The 18,244-nt window shown below is 41.0% G+C and overlaps 2 protein-coding genes across 2 annotated transcripts in view; both read right to left on the bottom strand.

Moving 5' to 3' along the window:
* POC1B (POC1 centriolar protein B) overlaps positions 1 to 6,218 on the bottom strand; it is a 56,967-nt gene extending 50,749 nt beyond the window's left edge. The window contains 3 exon segments of the mRNA XM_074539643.1: positions 5,767 to 5,851; positions 6,091 to 6,119; positions 6,122 to 6,218. Of these exon segments, the coding sequence (XP_074395744.1) occupies positions 5,767 to 5,851; positions 6,091 to 6,119; positions 6,122 to 6,203 (196 nt within the window). The 5' untranslated portion in view covers positions 6,204 to 6,218.
* On the bottom strand, positions 673 to 5,737 carry GALNT4 (polypeptide N-acetylgalactosaminyltransferase 4). Its single transcript, XM_014272834.3, has one exon. It carries the CDS (start codon positions 5,275 to 5,277, stop codon positions 3,526 to 3,528), a length of 1,752 nt encoding a protein of 583 aa, XP_014128309.2. The 5' UTR covers positions 5,278 to 5,737; the 3' UTR covers positions 673 to 3,525.
* Positions 6,219 to 18,244: the final 12,026 nt, after the last annotated feature.

Genomic DNA, 18,244 nt, shown 5'->3' with positions numbered 1-18,244 from the left:
CTACAGCAAAATGGTGTGTAAGCAGATACCTAAGCTTACATATGCCATAAAAAAGATTTTTTGGTATTTGCAATGAAACAAAGTTCAATTTATGAACTGTGACTATTGATGGCATACATTCTTATATACACACACAAATATATGAACACAAGTTGCTGTAATACAGAATTACCATTTCACTCTCGCTTTCCACAAAATAACAAAGTAGTGACTAAGAAAGTTGTGCAAAGATCAAAAGAGACAAACTCAGACAGGCTTTAACAGCTCGATGTACATCTCTCCAAATACTGAAGCATCTCCAATATCATTAATCACTCAGTGCAAGAATTACAGGGCAGATGGAATACAGTGCAAATGATGGGTGTGTGAATATTCAAACCCTAGCACTGCCAACAAACCCCCACAATTTACAGGAACCCTGCAGCTCTCAATAATACAGTACAACCTCACAATGCAAACACATTTTGCAATGAATTGCAAGATTTCCTACTTGGAGAAAAAATATTATTAATTTAACCTCTATCAAAAAAGCCAATCTGGAATTCTAAGCACACTGGATAAAATATGAAGAACTTTTAATAACTCCCATAAATTCAAGTTATTGGCAGTTTTTGTTGCATTCTGTATGCATGTACAAAAGAGGAAAAGAACTGAGGAATCAGCACACTAGTCAACATTTAATTTTCTGGATTTTATTTTTTCAAAAGAAATCCCAAAGCCCTCCACATTTATTCAGTGTAAAGTTTACATTCAATTTTTTTAAGTCACTTAGAATCAGTAGTTTAAAATATGTACAAGCATTCACCAATTTTTCAAAGTCTAACAGAATAGAAAACTATTCAGATTTTCAGATTTTCCAGAAATGTCTACATACTGAAAAATAATTCGATAGGAGTACTGAAATGGTAAGGTGTTGTTTGTTTTTTCCTTCTTTCTTTCTCTCTCATTGTAGTCCGTCCTCCTTTTATTCACGTTTTTTATTCCCACTGGGAAACTTTTTTTCTTCTTTTTTTAGCGACAGGTAATTTATTTTGGTGTTTTTTCGTTCTCCTCAGTTTGTTTCTAAATAACTCCAAAAATAGAAAGGGAGGTCATGGGAAGGAGGAAGGGTTCAGATACATAGGGAGAATAACTTTTCAAACTCAGAGGCAGATTCACTTATAATTATTGCTTAAATAGATAAGGAACACTTTGAATGTCAGATTTAACTTGAAGGTACTTCTTTACACAAAAAATAGTTTCTGCCAAGTGCTAAAAAATTAACTGTATAAAATTTGCATAGTCTGTATTCATATCATTTAATTGCTTTCATCTGAAGAAACATGCATTGCACACACTATTTATGATCTGCACATAAGAGAACCTAGGCATTTTCCCTGTCACTTCTATTGAATGTAACAGCCTACAGAAAAGCAGCCTACAGTTTTCACAAAAGCACATACTTTATATAATTTATTGCCCCAGTATGTAACGACTGGCTGCCTTTTAAAATTTGATAAATGGTTCATAACTTGCAGGTACACAAAAGAATTCCTGCTGCAAAGTGGAATGCAATTTTTCAGGAATGCTTCCCTTATGTAGTAAAAAGTTCCCTTTCATTTTTTTTAACAAGCAAACAAAAAAATCACCACCAACAAAAACTCAATTTAGGGGAAAAAGGAAGATAAAAAATGGGAAAAAAAATCAAATTGCAAGTAACTGCCTAAAAATAAATTAAAGTCTTAAAAGAATCCACGCCACACGGTGGCAAGCATTTTTAGCATGACTCAGTGCTGCATTCCAATTTCCAAATTTTCTTCTGCTTATCTTCTACGGTAACCTGCTTCCACCCAAACCTCTCAAAGCTTTCAAGTCACTACAATTTAAGAATATGTTATAACTTACTCTTACTTTATTTTTGGCAAAACTTCAACTATATCAGGTCTCACTTGTCCCTTTTCAACCCTTCTACCTGCCAACACCTGTAGTAAGTGCACATCCACTACATTCCTCAAGTATCCAGATAACTAATGCTCACTAGCTTAAGTTTCCACCTACCAGCCCCAGGTAAAGACTTACTACACTATGGCTACTGAAGAACATTTATCACTTCAGTGAGAGTAATAAAAACAGCTGGAATGCCCAACACACTAAGAAAAGTGTCCAACTTAAATTTTAAGAAACTAAAATACAGATACTAATGCAAGATTTTTTTCAAGTACACAATATATCTATCATGACTACCATCTATAATCATTATCAAAACAGATTAGGGACACTAAGAGACACTATTCGAGAATCAGTATTCTTCAAAAACTCAGCATAACAGAAAAAACAAAACATTCTAAACAAGTAATTATTTGTATCACCAACAAATCTTAGTGTTCTCCTTTGTCTTCTCAACTCCCTTCATGTCAGAAGCTTCAGCTTCCCAGTCTTACCCAAGGTCCCCAGTGTTATTGTTTTGACCAGAAACAGGCAACTTATGCTGTATTATTTCAAAACTCTTCCTAAGGCTGACCCATGCCAACTGTTGCCAAAACAGAAAAAGCAAAATAAAACAGCCCAAATGTTCCTGTTACCTTTCTCTAGCCTGCTGACAGACCAAACGAAAAAAAAAACCAACAACAACAAAAAACCCAAACATGGTCTAGATCACATAACTTTTGTGTCCCTAAGATGTGGAGCTGAACATGGAAAAGCTTACACAGAAGCAAGGTATACATTAAATATATAGGTGAGAAACAGCAGTAGCTAAGGCAATTTTGTGATTCCTTTCCTTCTCCATTGCCTTTAAACAAAATTCTTACTTGTAGCCATCCCTATTTCTTCCATTTCTGGTATCAGCATGTCCTTGGTTCCTCTGCTACCACGCTCTCCTCTAAATGCATGAGAGCTCCTGACTAAGCCTCATGGGGTAAGACTTTTACAATAGGTACAAGACTGCAAAGCAGTGCCAAAGCCCTTCTAGTAAATAAACTTCCTATTCTTCCATAGAATATAGTACCCTTAACAGCATGTACATTCCCAGAAAAATGCAGACCATTACAAGGCTTGGATTGAACTTTCCACATCAATGTCCATTCAATCACATGCTACTGTAGCATTACTTAGGGTGTTAGATACATGTTTCATAATGTATCTGTAACACAGTCAGCAAGTACCACTGCAAGAACCTTAACTTTTACTTCTGTAAGTAAAAATTTTTTGTTTACATGGAACATGATCTCACAGGATTATTGCATAATTTTAAGATTAAAAAAATTCCGCTTCAGTCCCCTCAGGAGCCTCTGTTTTATAATCGAGACTGAGGAAAGTAATAATGGACCAAAATTTTACAAAAATAAAAGGCATTAGATGTTCTAACCCTAGAAACCAAACCGCACTATTTACTTTTGCTTTCCATACAGTTCATCATAGTAGACAGTTTCTACACCACTACAGACAGATGTGAAAACATTTCAAGGTATTCAAACACTGCTCTCTGTTCACACGTATAAAAAGTTTAAAGATCACAGTCCATCCAATTCATACTACCAGTAGTGATTATTTCTCAAATTTCCAAATTTGATTTTTATCTCCAGCACTACAAGTTCTCATTTGCACATCAGCGTGCCCTTCAGTTGTGCGATAAGCAGTAAGGCACTTCCCCGAATGAGGATGATAAATAGTCCCATCTTCTTTGAAGTGCCAGATAATAATTTCTGGGACAGGAGATCCATCTTTTGGGCAGCTCCTCATACCTATGAAGTCTTCATGCTCAGGGACTTCAGCACATAGCTCAGTTACAGAGTTAAATCTAATCTCCTGATTTGATGTATATTCAAAAAATTGGTTGCCTCCCTGACCATGACAGCCAAAGAGAGACAGGTGAGAGCCGGTAGGATTATGCTCCTGTAAGACATAGTCAAGGCATTCTGAAGGTATTCCTGTGCTGCGGATAGCGCCGTGCCAGCCAGGACGATCTTCTGGTACATGCAACTCAGCAAATATGTTTTTTAAATACCAGTGAAAACTCTTGCATTTCAAACGCTCCCTAAGAATCTTTCTTTCAGAAATGTCTCCATAGTTTTCCTTCCTTGCTGAAGGATTTCTGTTGTAAAAGTGATCTTTGAACTCATCCATCCACACCTCAGCAGCACGTGCCGTGTTCTGAAGGAAATTTGGTCTAGCATAGGGTGCACGCTTTGGAAACACATGGCCCACGTGGGAGCATGGATGAATTTCCAACATGCCTCCACACTGCCAAACCCTAAATGATAATTCTAAGTTCTCCCCTCCCCAGACATCCATTCCTGTATCATAAGTTCCCAGGTACTCAAAATACTTCTTGCTGACAGCAAACAAGCCACCAGCCATAGTTGGGGATCTGATGGGGTCGGTTTCTGACTTGCGCCTGAGACGTTCGTGTTTAGGCACCGAGTGCCACTGGAATGTCAGCCGCCAGTCAAAGCCCCCAATCATGGGCTCTGCCGTTTGCATGTAGTACTCAAATGTTTTCCAGTCAATAGTGTCAATGACAGGACAAACAATAACAGTCTCATTCTCAGCAATCCTCTCGAGCAGTGGTTCCAGCCAGCCGGAAACACATTCACAGTGACAATCCAGGAACGTGAGAACATCACCTGTAGCAAAGGTAGCGCCAATCAAGCGTGCACGAACCAATCCTTCTCGTTTGTTGGTTCTTATCAAGCGAACTCTTTTCAGACTGCTTATGTATTTTTCGAGTTCAGCCTTCAAATACATTTTATCACTCAGGTCATCCACCAGTATAATTTCTTTCAGAAGCACTGAGGGCGAAGTTTCAAGAACACTATGTATCGTCCGTAGCAGTGTTGACCAGGCTTCATTGTAGAAAGCAATTATAACAGATGTTGTGGGCAGTCTTCTGTAGTTGTAAGATTTAGTTTTACAACCACTCAGTCGATTATCTTCAATGTGCCGGTGGAGAGAAATTTTATCACTTAAATAAATATTTATTGCATACTTCTCAATCAGCTCTTCTTCCTGTTTCTGCTCCTCAGGACTCAGCTGGGGGCGAAAGGGTTTACCCCATTCTCCTGGAGCATAAGGATCGGGTGGGGGTTTGTCATAAACTGGACGAGCCAAATCGACAGCTTTTTCTGCTCCGTCAGAAAAGCGCCTCTCCCATTTCCCTTTAGTGATGCTCTTGCCGGCGAGGGAGGCACCGAAGGAAGAAACGGACAGCTCAACCACAAAGTAAGCGATCATTAAGAAGCCAAGGAACACGCAGCTTTTGCGGATCCACGTCCATCTTCTCGCCAGACGAATCCTCATCTTAAATAGTTAAAAGCAGCTCCTTGGCAGAGAGGGGTCCGTGAACTCCTGCCGGCTTTCCCCACGCCCCCAGGGAGGATGGGGCTGCAGGCACTCCCAGCCTCGGGCTCGGGACGCCAGCAGAGTTTGCAGCCAGCCCTCCGTGGTGGGCCCGGTAGATTCCAGGGGGACTGCGGGGGAGAGGGGCGGCGGCGGAGGCACGGAGCAGCCCCTGCCCCTCCGGCCTCGGCGCTCCCCTCACTTACTTCCTCCTCCTCCTCCTCTCTCTCCGCGGGACAAACCCCTCCTCCAGCCTTGTGGTTTGCTCAAAAAGTTGTCGCTTAAGGAAGGGGAAGAGACTGCTTAGCCCGCCCGAAGGCGCGGGAGCCCGCCCCGCCTCCGCGCCCGGACCTGCACCCGGAACGGCCCGGCAGCTCCGGGGAGGGAAAGAGGGAGGAGGGAGCGGGCTGCCCCGCCCGGAAAGCAAACGGCGCCCGGCCCCGCACTCACCCAGCTCCGCCGCGTTCGCGTCGAAGGCGACGCCCGTCACCGCCGCCGTGTGGCCGCGGAAACGCCGGATCAGGACGGGGTCCTCCTGGGGAGAGGGTGCGCAGCGTCAGCCTGCGGGCGGGGGCGGCCGCGCTCGCCCTCCCCCGCCCCTCAGGGGCCGCTAACGCCCCGCGCGCGGCGGGAGCCGCAGTCCCGGCGTCCGGAGGGTTTCCACCGGCGGGGGCGGCAGCCGCGGCCGGGCAGCTCTCGGCGCCGGGTGACACCCGCCAGCCGCGGCTCGCCTGCCCGCCGTCCTGGCTGCCGGGGCCGGGGCCGAGCCCTTACCAGCGGGGAGGCCATGGGCGGAGCGGGGGGAGCAGCCCGTGAGAGCCCCGCGCTCCGGGCGCGGCCTGCCGAGCCCCGGATTCATGCGCCGCGCCAAGAGCGCGGAGCCCCATCCGCCCATGCGCGCGCGCGCTGCGCGGGGCGGGGCCGCACCGCGGGTGCGGGGCGCCCTTAAAGCCGCAGCGCCCCCGGCGGCCCCGGCTCAGCGCTGAGGGAGCGGGCAGGGTTAAACCGGCCGGGCCGGGCCGGGACACGGCCGCGTAGGGGTTGCGGGGGCTCTCACAGCTCTCAGTGTGGGGCACGGTGCGGCGGAGCCGCAGACATAGGTGGAACGCTCGGCTAGCGGAAGGTCTGGCCCATGTTACCTCGATTTTGTGACTTACAAATTCATGCAGGACGGCTGTGTTTAAAACCTCGGACTGATTTTGTTTTAAGCTGCCTTAAGTAGTTTGGCCTCTTGTCTTCTTCTGTAGTTGTTTCTTATTTCGGTCGGACTTTCTAGATTGGCACTCGCGTCTGTATCATGCAGAGTGGTCTTTTAACAGACCTTTAGTGCTCTAACAAACTACACCGACCTTAAATAAAAATTAAGAAAACCTCAGTGCAACGTTGGCGATAGTAGTGCTGTGAATGTTCATTACCTACGTGAGGGAGCCAACCTCGCCGGAAAAGTACGGCTCCCATAGCTCTGCTAGTAAAGACATGGTTGGCAGCAATTAGCAAAAGAATGGCTGTGATGTCAAAGCTGTCACTCGATCCGCCAGTGGCCAGTGTTCCTGAAGGAGTAACTCATCCTGCAGTTACCCTTCCCTTCTGTTTTAAATCCAGTCTGTTACTGGGTGTTCTGACATTAAACTTTTACATTTTCAGAATCAGGTCAATAATTAGGCCAACGTATAAGAATTGTCACTTATAGGACAGTTCCAAATAAATTGTCTTTAACCATGAAATGCACATTTAAAATAATAACTTTGGAAGCGGTGAAAAAAGTAGGACTATCACAAGTATACAAGGAAGTTTCCATGAAAATCTACTAGCAATCCTTACAGTGAGGTCATGTAGGCTGATAACTTGCCATTTTGACTTCATTTTGACTTTGTTCATATGAACACTTTTCATAAATATAAGTGGTGGGACAAGACATATTAACTTTAACTTGGACCTAGCAAAAGCTACAGCTTTTTAACTGTTATTTGGTTTTGGTTTGGCTTATTGGTGGACTTATGTTTTGGATTTTTTTCGTTCTACACAGCTCACCCATCCTTTTGTTTTAGTCCCTATTATTTAGATCACAAAGTAAAATGTAGCATTTAAAAAAGTTAGTAATGATAAGACTTAAATGCTCTGCACTCTACCCCACTGCAAGAACAGTAAGTTAACTAGTTAAACTTAAATTGACCTTTTCACCATTATTAAAGTCTTCCAGCCTTTCTCAACATTTTTTTCCAACTGTCTTCTTTCTGCCAGGTTTTTTTCAGCTGTGAATGATGTATCTCATCAGGGAGACTACATTTAGATTCTATCCCTCTGGGCTACTACTAAACTTTGTGTGATCCTAATTTATTCTGCGTCTTCTCATCTCCTGAATGGGAGAAAGTACCATCTCTGCTGCTTTAATTGTGTGCTGCGTGCTTTCAGTATTTCTTGTACTTTGTGTTTTCAGGTTTGGATCTGTTCTGGAAGCTGCTTAAAACCCAGTGGTCAGAAACATGTTACTTTTTTGGAAACTGAGCTGAATGACAATTCCCAGTCCTGCTGAATCCTTTCTATTTGCTTTCTTTAGAGCTGCTATGCTTCCAGCAGGTCAGTATATTTTACTAATTTTGGTATGCTCACAATAAACTGGAATCTCTACCTGCCCACAGAACTCCTGGACTATAAATTGCCAGGTGATAGACATAAAGCAAAGAAAGGGCTGTGATTTTGGAGAGAAGGAGGGTGGCATCTCTCTTCCTACAAATGGATAGATGAGTGTTTCTCAAATTGTGGGGTTTACAAAGTTAATCTGTTTCTTGCTGTTTCTCCTCAGCTGAGAGTGCTTTGAGGATTCCCAAATGCACGTAGGAAGCAAAGTATTCCTTTACTGCAGACATGTAATTAGCTAGAGTGACTGTAGTTATAAAGCTGGCAGGTAATAGTTTTTATGATGATTATGTTCCCTCATTAGTATGTATAGATTTTATTTTTGAAATGATTTAAAGATTATTGTAATCTCCTAATAACACAATTATGAGCTGGCATGGTCTTTTTAAGGTTGTGATATGCAGGAGCAATTTACTGTAATAAGTTGTTATGCACTGTGATGAGAATGATAAATGGTGCCTCAGAAAATGTGTTCCAAGCATCATGTGTCAGCAGGCTGCTGTTTCAGCAGCTATGGAGTTGGTTTTTTCTCAGGCACTGTGTTAAGGTAGTATATGTCCAAACAAAAACTGTATCTGAGAAGAACACTTTAAGATGGTAATTCCAGCTTGTGCTGACTGCATGGTCACTGCAGGAAAAGAATTAGTAAAAGGATGTGTAGAATTCAAGGACACGTGGACAAACACGATAACCTCGGTGCATGAATGCTGCAATGCACACATTAATTACACTAATTACATATGGTTTCATAATAATAATTGATGTAAAACAATACATGAGCATAAGGGGCAAATATACTAGTAGCCCACCAAAAATTCTTTCATGTAAAATGAGGTATTTTAACTTAGTGTTAATCCTACTTTAAAATAAGACTAAGACCCCCTGCTGTAGTTCTGTGGGCTCCGGTTGGGAGCAGCTGTGTTAGCAGCAGAGCAGTCCAGGCTGCCGAGAGGCCTCAGGAGGTCATGCTCTGTCACTAGAGGGGAGTGTGAGATCTGCTTTGCCAGCGTGGTGTTATTCCACCACGTGGGTATTCATCCACCTACATGCAGGAAGAGAATGTAGTTCAAGGGCACAAAGATTTAATTGCAGGCTGTCTTGCTGCCATAGAACCATTATACCTTATGATCTTTCTTTCCATCCTCTGATCCTACATTTTTTCTCCTCCAGCAAAATGGTTATGAAAATAAATATTAAATCTGTGAAATGACTTGTGGAGTAGTGTTGGGTTTTTGCTTCTGTTGAAATTTTCTTATCAAAATCCCATTAAAGTCTTTTTGCCAATGGCAGTAAGAGAATGGAAAAGAAAAGGATATCAAGTAGGTACATAACGATTGGAAATACAAGGATGATTTGGAATACTTATGATGTTACTTTTAGTCTAAGAAACATCCTGGGGTTCTGAGGGAATTGGCAGTTGTAATGGCAGAGCCATGTCTCCATCATGTTTGAAAAGTCACTGCCATTCAGTGACTGGAGTGACAGTGACTACCTGCAACTATCTCAGGCACTGGAGGGAACGGATTATCACACCCAGACCCTGGGAACTGCTGACCAATCAGCCTCACCTTTGTGCCCAACGAGATCATGGAGCAAGTCCTGCTGGAAGTTATGTCAAAGCCTATGAGGGGTGGTTGTATGAAGGTGATTAGAGACAGCCGACATGGCTTTGCCAAGAGCAAGTCATGCCCAACTAATCCATGGCTGCCTATGACAGAGACACTGCATCAGGGGACACCAGAGGACCTTGACAGGCATGAGGAATTGGCATATACAAACATCATGAAGTTTAAAATTGTTCTGCACCTGGCTTGAGGCAATGCACAGTGTCAATATACACTGAGGGATTAATGGATTGAAAACAGTGGAGAAGGTGCTGGGAATAGCAATGGATGAGAAGCTGGACATCACCCAGCAATGTGCACTTTCAGCCCAGAAAGCCAAATGTATCCTGGGCTGCATCAAAGGTAACGTGACTACTGGATTGAGAGGGGTGACTCTCCCCATCTGCTCTGCTCTCATGAGATCCCTCCTGGAGTTCTGCCTCCAACTCTAGGACATGGACCTGTTGTAGCAGGTCCAGAGGAGAGCCACAAAAATGCTGAGTAGTCTATTGATGCAGATAGATGTTTGAGATTTTTCTTTTTTCAGTGTAGGGATTGTATTTGTACGGAAGGATGAATAAGAGAATTTCTCTCTTATTACTGATGCCTGAAGGGAAACACGTGTGAAAGAAAGACCAGCACTTTAAAACAAATAACCATCTGGATTAGAAGTTGAGAGTGACAATTACTCTGCCAAAGAACCTAAAGACATTAGAATTTGTATAAACACATTTATATATGTGTTATCCAAAAGTCCTTTTTTATTTTTTCCTTAAATGCTTTTGTGTATAAGATACATATCTTCATAATGACTATAGGGATTAAATCCCATAATGTTCCTCCTTTGTACCCAAACAGCGCAATAAAAACATTGACAGACTAATATGCAGCATGTGTTGAGCTGCATTTAAATCTCTTAGTGTTACCTTAAATGCCAGACTATAACTCTTGCCCTCTATAATGTATGTGCATTATTTGAATCTCAGAAAATTTGTAGACACTAATTGGTTTTGGATAATTGAACAGGTTTTACTATGAAATTTTCTGGGATAATCTTATCATGGTGTTTTATATCAGTAGCATTGCTATGCGGTTGAATACCCATATGCAATTACAAATTTAAAGAACACCTTCCTTTTTTTTCCCCCTGAATGTTTTAATCGATGATCAATACCAGTAAGGTTTCCTGTGTTGCTGTTGTGCCAGTAACATGGGTATGTCGGTAAATAGATTTTTATTTCAATGCACTTTCATCCAGCTTTTCTAAAAATAAGTCAAGCAGTTTTTTCCTAAATAGATATGTAGTTTGGTATCTCTTTGCCATACAATACCTGAAATTGTCATGTTGCAAAATTCAACGTATTGAAATAAATTTGCTTTAGCAAATTATTTAGTAATGTTCACTTAAAAATCTATTACTATTCCTGTGTCTTACTGAGTCTGTGAGAGCTAGATCAATTTTAGAAGAATTTAATACAACATAGCACAGGTTAGTACAAATTTATTAATGTTTCAGAAGATGCTATACAGAATGATTTAGGGCATCTTCACTTAGTACATCTAACAGGATCATTCATTTGCTATAACATGGATGTTAGCTGCAAAGGTGAATAAATGAAAACTGGGGAATTGTATGGAGATGCCTGGTTTGGTAAAGTAACTCTTTAGGTATGTACTAGAAGGGAACATTTCACTTAAAGGAGAATGATCTAGGGAATAGAATAAACATGAACAAGGAATCTAGAATAAGAAATCTAACTAGAAAAATGAGCTCTTGATATCAGAGCTCACTGAAATTTTCAGGAAAAAAATCTAATTGTCGAAGTGGAACTATATTAAGGCATGTTTATAGGTAATTTTAGCAAGTGGCCTTTAAAAAAAAAAACTCTTATGACTCAGAATTTTATTTATATATAATTTTCAGGGGTAAGTATTCCCTGGAAGCACGCTAGCAATTTCTTGGAGTGCTGAAATAAGAATTGTGAGCTAGACATTAATCCTGTTACTGATTCTTCTATAATCCTCCATAAAATTATTTTCTTTAGAGTGCAGCAGTCTTCCAATAGCAGTAAAGCTAAAATAAGTGCTTGAAACCAATGTCTGCAACTGCCAGGTACAAAGTAAGACAAATGATAATCATTGTAATTACAAAAACAGGTGAGGAAAAATAATACGCCACAATTACTGAAAAACAAGGAACCTAATTGTTCTTGAACAACCTCAGCTACAACATCCTTGATGTTAATTTCTTCTGCTAATTGCTTTCTGAAGGGTGAGGTCTGACCCACCAGAGACTCCAGGTGCTTAGCAGGGGCTGTGCTCTATGCATTTGTTTTGCCATCTCATAGTGCAAATCTCCCAGCTCCACACCCCCCATGCATCCTCTAAAAGGATCCCTGACTCTGTGTCTCATGAGTGGTCCAGAAATGACCACTTTGAAATGACCACTTGGGTGCTGATTTTGAAATGTCACTAAGAGCAGGAATGTCACTCCTCTGCTGCCACTTTGTGGCATCTAAGGAGACAGTTTATTTTGCCAGGGCTGAACCAGACTTCTGTTAGTGTGTTCAGAAGAACTAGGAGACTGATTCTCTTAGGTTAGCTACCCATCCAGTGGGACAGGACTCAGGCAGCAGTGGCAGCTGCTTCATTTCAGGAGGGTTGCAGAGGAGATATGAGAGACAGCATTACCAATCACATCTGCGTTCATCACTACTTTACCAGAGTAGGACAGGGACTTGTTCTGGACAAGAAATCCTTCCATCTGTACTCTTCTTTTTTTTGCTTCCTTTTTTTTTCTGTTGCAGCACTGGGTGCTTAGGCAGGAAGAACTTCCCAGCATGACAGTTGGCAAACCCACAACATGATGGACTGCCACAGATGCTTCCTGCTGCTATCATATAGATTTTTTCTTGACTGTTACTTGTGTGGCTGATGCAGAGAGAAAAATGAAGGGAGTGGTAGTAGTATCAGAGTGGGATGAAAATGAAGCAAGGAAGAATGCCCACAATTTTCTCATTAGAACAAGTTTTCAGAAAAAATCCTCAGCTTCCTGAGGAGTTAACAGCATTCTGTTGTATCACAGAACACTAACTGTTTTTATCAAAAAGTGACTAAATACTCTAGCATAAGTAGAGGGCTTAATTTGTAGTGCTCCTGACATTACTGCCTCAGGCTGGATAAATCTGCTTTAAAACACAAGCTTTTCAACTTGTACATTCATGTTTTCTGCTCTTCTTACTTCTATCCTGTTACCCTGCTTTTCTTCCCCAAAAGTTTTCAAAAACCTCATTGCTCATATGTTTCCTTCCACTCTCCCCTTTCAGTTCCTACTTCCTTCATGCACAGGGCCTTGGTTGTTATTTCCCTGAGCTGGGCAGCAGGAGTCACGATGGGAGCAGGTCTGTGCTGAGTTGCTGCTGAGCAGAGAAGCCCAGCCCAGCCCAGCCCAGCCCAGCCCAGCAGCCTGCAGCAGCAGTTTGCCCAGAAATGGTTCCGGTGTGGTTCACCACACTGTCACAGGAGCTGTTGAAATGAAACAGAGGGAACGCTTCAGGAAGAGAGGAGTGGTAATCTGGGCCAGCATCACACACTGCATCTCCACTCTGTGAAAGGATCAGTTTAACCCAATCACATCCCTGCAATGAGGTGGAGCAGTTTGCTTATAAAAGCTACAGTTTTGCTGAAAGCTGACAAGGCTGACTGTACAGATACTTATAAGTTGAACTTGTTGACACTCCCTGCTGGGGGGGCAAAAGAAATCCTCAACACCAGATCCTCCTTGGCAGGTGGCAAAGCTTGTTCAAAAGTTTGGAGATGGTAGACCAACAGGCATGAACAGAAAAATAACAACTTTTCTTCTTAGAAATGGCTAAGCCCTTTCATTTCATAACACCAAAGCAAACCACTTGAGCTGTATAATTTTATTAGGGTGCTTAGTACATAAATAAATTCTTCCATGAAGTTTCCACTGAGGCCTGATTTCTCTGAGTTACAGCAAAATCATCAAGACTTGCAAGACTAAAACAAAGCAAGAAAGCCACTCCCAGAAGGGAGCACTTCTGAGTTTTTTTTGGCAATATCTCAGATACAGTCAGTTTAGAAATAGCTATCTATGGCTTAACTGTTGGACTTGGATTGGTTCCAAGTGCAATGTTCCAAACTGGGTATATGATAGCATGCACGAGTATGTCCCAGTATTTCAGTCTTTTTGACAGTGATTGTCAGAGATGAAGCATGACCTTGGAAAACAAACACTGAGGGGTCTATTGGTTATGCTGATTGCCTTTGGGAACAGTAATAAAGAAAACCAATGGAAAATAATTTTCTCAAGTGGTATTTTATCAGCTCACACTGCTCATCCAGTGATCAAAAAGCCTGTAGCACTTCTTCATTCAAATATGTAAAATGCTGATTGTGTTAATTAGTATCAAGCTGACACTTGATCATTCAGTTGATATTCAGACTCGGACTGTTTATGGCCCTTTTGAAAAAGACTGAAGTCAGTAAGATTTAAAGCCATAATAACTATTCAAGTACTGACATGACTACAGAATTGGCTGGGCATCATCCCAAGCTCCTTAAAAATGGCAGTTCAGAATTCTTTTAACCTCCTGCTGTAGAGTTATCTTTTATTGAATCATTAAGACTTTTGAAATGAAACATGCTTCAATATATTGACTCCACAGATGAAAATTATAAAGATTTCTGCAGCTTTAAGGTAGAGAGCCATTATACAGCATATTGGAAGTTAATGTTGTAGGCACTCCCCCACTCCTCTAAACATACTTGTTTTAAATGTGTTTTAGTTTCAAAAGGAACGTGTTATTTCTAACAAAAAAAGACCATGTTTCTGTTTTGCAGAAACTCAGCTATTTTTTCAAATGTTAGAATGTCAAATTTTGGGTTGAATCATCTCATTACTATGACATTTGATCAGCCTGCCGGTTTTACTATGCAGGTTATGCATGGACTCTTTGAAACTTTTTCGTATTGCAACATTTTTTAAGATCAGAATGGCAGTTTCATAATGCCTTCTTACATTAGCATTAAAGTTTTATAGACAATTATGTGAGAGCCAATAAAAAGAGAATCCAATTCTGGTACAACACTAGATTCTTTAAGTGTAGCAAAATATTTCTGCAACTCTAGGCAGAAGAAGGCAGCATTTGTATGCAAGATCAGAACTGATATGGCATTTCATTTAATTTCACCTGTACTTTGCTCAATTAGATAAAAGCCACACCACCACTCCATGAACTAAGATAAGGAGAAAAGTTAGCTTCTCAATTCCAGGTAAATTATAGCCTTCTATGATTAAAAACATGAAACCACACAAATCTTCAAATAAGCTGGAGTTTAACTTCCCTTAGAAACAGCTAATTTTTTTTCTTTCTACACCTGAAAGAGGCAAATAAAAAATTGAGAAATCCTCTCCTTGAAGAGAAGCTGATTTCCACAGGTCTTAAGCTTTCTATAGGCCATGTTAGAATCTGTGGGCTTTCCTATGAACTACAGAGTGCCAGTCATGATTCAAGAAGATTTACTAGAGCAGAAGTGATCCAAGCTCTGCTACCACAGTAAGCATTAAAACAGGCAAATATCAGCAAGCCTTTTGGTCAGGTCAGTTTTAGATAAGAGAAAGAAAATAATCAGTTGCTTCCTTGCTTTGCTTTAGGTTTGACTGTTCCAGTGACTAATGCCTTTGTTGAATTCCATCTATGTAAAGAAACAATATCCATGAGGATAATGAAGAAACCCAATAGAATTACACCTCCAGCTCAAGAATTTCAGGATCAGAGAATTACTGAGTTTGGCAAGGGCCTCTGCAGGTTATCTTTTCCAAACCTCTGCTGAAAGCAGCATCAGCTACAGCAGGCTGCTCAGGGCTGTGTCTAGCTGAGTTCTGAGTGTGTCCAAGGATGAAGACTCCCTAACTTCTCTGTGTGTTTTCTTGTGTTCAGGCAGTTTCATGTGCTGTCGCTTTTGACTGACTGGAAAAATCAGAAACTAATTTCTTATAAGGGCATCAATTTAGCTGTGTTCTGAATCTTTTGTGGGCTAAGTAACGAGTCAAGCCAACCCCCATTCTGGTGATATTTGGCCTGCAAATTATTTTGGGCTTAAAAATTTCATAATGAAACTCATACTGTCTTTCTTTCTAATTGGGAAAAAAAAGCTGTCTGTCTCTCTTTCATTCTTTATTTTTCCAAAGCCAGTTCTTTCCACAGATCATGTTGAAAGAGCTATGAGTTGCTCTGGGCTACAGCACCAAAGGATGCTACCGTATAAAAAGTACTCCCAAAATTTACTGAGAATGAGTGAGAACTTGAAGAAGAAAGCAGAAGAGAGGATCAAAAGGCAAGACAGAAATATGATAAGAGACAAATCCACAACTGCACATCCTACTCCATCTGTCCTTCACTGATTCCCCATAATCATCCTTGGCAGACTGAAAAAGGGAAGACAGAAAGGAGTTACCAAGTTGTAATTTATGTCTATATACTGCTAGATTTATTTCAGCAGAGCCTAGTTGATTTGGCAAAAGGAAAGAAGCTAAGAATGACTCATCTTTTAGGGAAATTAAAATATGACAAAAAGAGTACCTTCTCTAGAATTTTCTTTTTATTTAAAAACACTTGTTTGTTATAATGCTTTTTGAATGATGGTCCTCAATGAATTAAATTGGTGCACTGATCACAACATTAATGGCCAATACACGGCAAGTGATTAAAGAGAAATCTTCCCATCTCTACTGCAGTGTTGTCCAAAGCAAAATCCTGGTTTCTACCAAAATATCAGTTTGAAGAATTTCCTATTTCAAGCATTCGGTGCCACTTATCTATCCTTTTACAGGTCCTATTGCATGGATCTGAATTTTGTAAATTGTTCATTTTGCACATTCTCTCCTAAAATACATAGCACAAAACACTATGCAGAAGCTGCCAGCACAGTATTCAAAATAAGCTATGTATTTCCCCACAAATATCTGCCAAATACAGGCTTACCTTCAGATCTCGCAACAACCTTAGGTCATAACTGAAGATGCTTTGTACCCAGCAGCCATCAGAGCAACCAACTTGTGGAAAACTGAGAGTTAAATCCTGTATTTGTAATACTGAAATTGTTGAAGATAACAAACATATCTTCCAGGGTTTATTTGTAGACTGGCTTTGTGGTTTTTATTATATCTTAAATCAAAAGCTTTGGGAGGCTTTTCACACAAAGCACACCCTAATTCTCTACAAGAGACTGAGAGCTTTAAAACAGGAAAAGCCAGTATTCATTCTGTGCCTGAGCAGTTGCCATAGAGTGACACCAAGGCCAAGGAGTCCTCCTTTGCCAAGGAGGAAGACATTGAAAAGTTTTCTGTAAGATCATATTTACAGTCTTTCAGCATAATTCTCTTTGTGCCCTGCAAAAGAGGCAGCCTAGGAAAGCCAGTGAAGATGCTCAGAATAGTTAGATACTGCTACATGTGCAAGGGCTCAAAGGGACCCAGAATGCACACTTCCATTTCAGTGAGCAACTGCTGCTTCAGGTTTGGATTGACACTTGTCATTACATCAGAATGTGAGATGATGTTCCAGTACTCCAGAATGTACACTTCCTCCAAAAGCTGTTGACTCCCTGAAATACTCCTGTTAGTTATTTTTCCAAGTTTAAATTCCCACTGTCTTGTATTTGGGGCAAGCCAAGGTAACCTTTTCAAACTGCTAATTGTATAAATTTTGTAAAAAACTCTAAATTAAGTGGACATAACAGTAATAAAAAAATCTAGTGTGCTACCTTTTACATGCTGTCTTTTCTCAGTTGTCTAAACCCATCCCATCATTTTCTTAGCAAGCCCTCATCTTTGAGCACAAAGGACAAGGACTACCTGTAGGAGGCTTCTGTTTAAAAACTAAGTCATATCTCCTGATGGATGCTGCAACCTCCTGAGGAAGGTGGCTAGGTATTTCTGGACACAGTTCAGGGGAGAAGATTGGCAGGAACAGCTATAAGGCTTTTTATTCTGTCCCAGAATTTCTCATGAAATGGTCCTGAATAAGCAGGCCTAATCAATCTGGAGATAAACTGAAGCTAGACCCTTTATGCTGGCCAGGCTCATCCAACATAGTTAAGGTACTTCAGTGAAGGCTTGAAATCTGTAAGATCAGAAGAAATGCACTGCTGGGGGAGAGGGTGCAGGTGGAAAAAACCAGCAACTCTTCAAAACCAAGTATTTGCATTAGAAAAGTAGTACAGACATTAAGATATTCTACTTTAATCTATGTAATGCTAACTATGATCTGAATTTTTCTACAGCTCTGCGGAGGCTAGAACTACTGGCAGTAGAAATTGAACTTATCAGGCCTTTGGAATCACTTTCCAATACTCAATATACACAAGTTATACATCCATGAATATTACATTTGTTTGCTTACTTCAAAACACATTGGAAAACTTGCTGTTATTCTAAAAAAGCCTTTGAGTATGTTATTTCATATATTTTGGCTGCTTGTACTTGCTATAGACCTCTGCATTTACCCACTTATTTAGCATTAAGGCATTTGTTTCCAGACTACTCCATGATGCAGCATTTTCCTCTTCCTATTAAGGCCAATATGGAAAAAAGAAGTCTTCTTATATTAGTTACTATTTTCAGCCCTCCTTCAGAGCCAATATGAGGTGTCCTAATATGTACA

The sequence above is a fragment of the Zonotrichia albicollis genome, chromosome 4 (genome assembly GCF_047830755.1).
Source record: "Zonotrichia albicollis isolate bZonAlb1 chromosome 4, bZonAlb1.hap1, whole genome shotgun sequence".
NCBI classification, from domain to species: Eukaryota; Metazoa; Chordata; class Aves; order Passeriformes; family Passerellidae; genus Zonotrichia; species Zonotrichia albicollis.
This window is presented reverse-complemented; position numbering and strand designations above follow the sequence as displayed.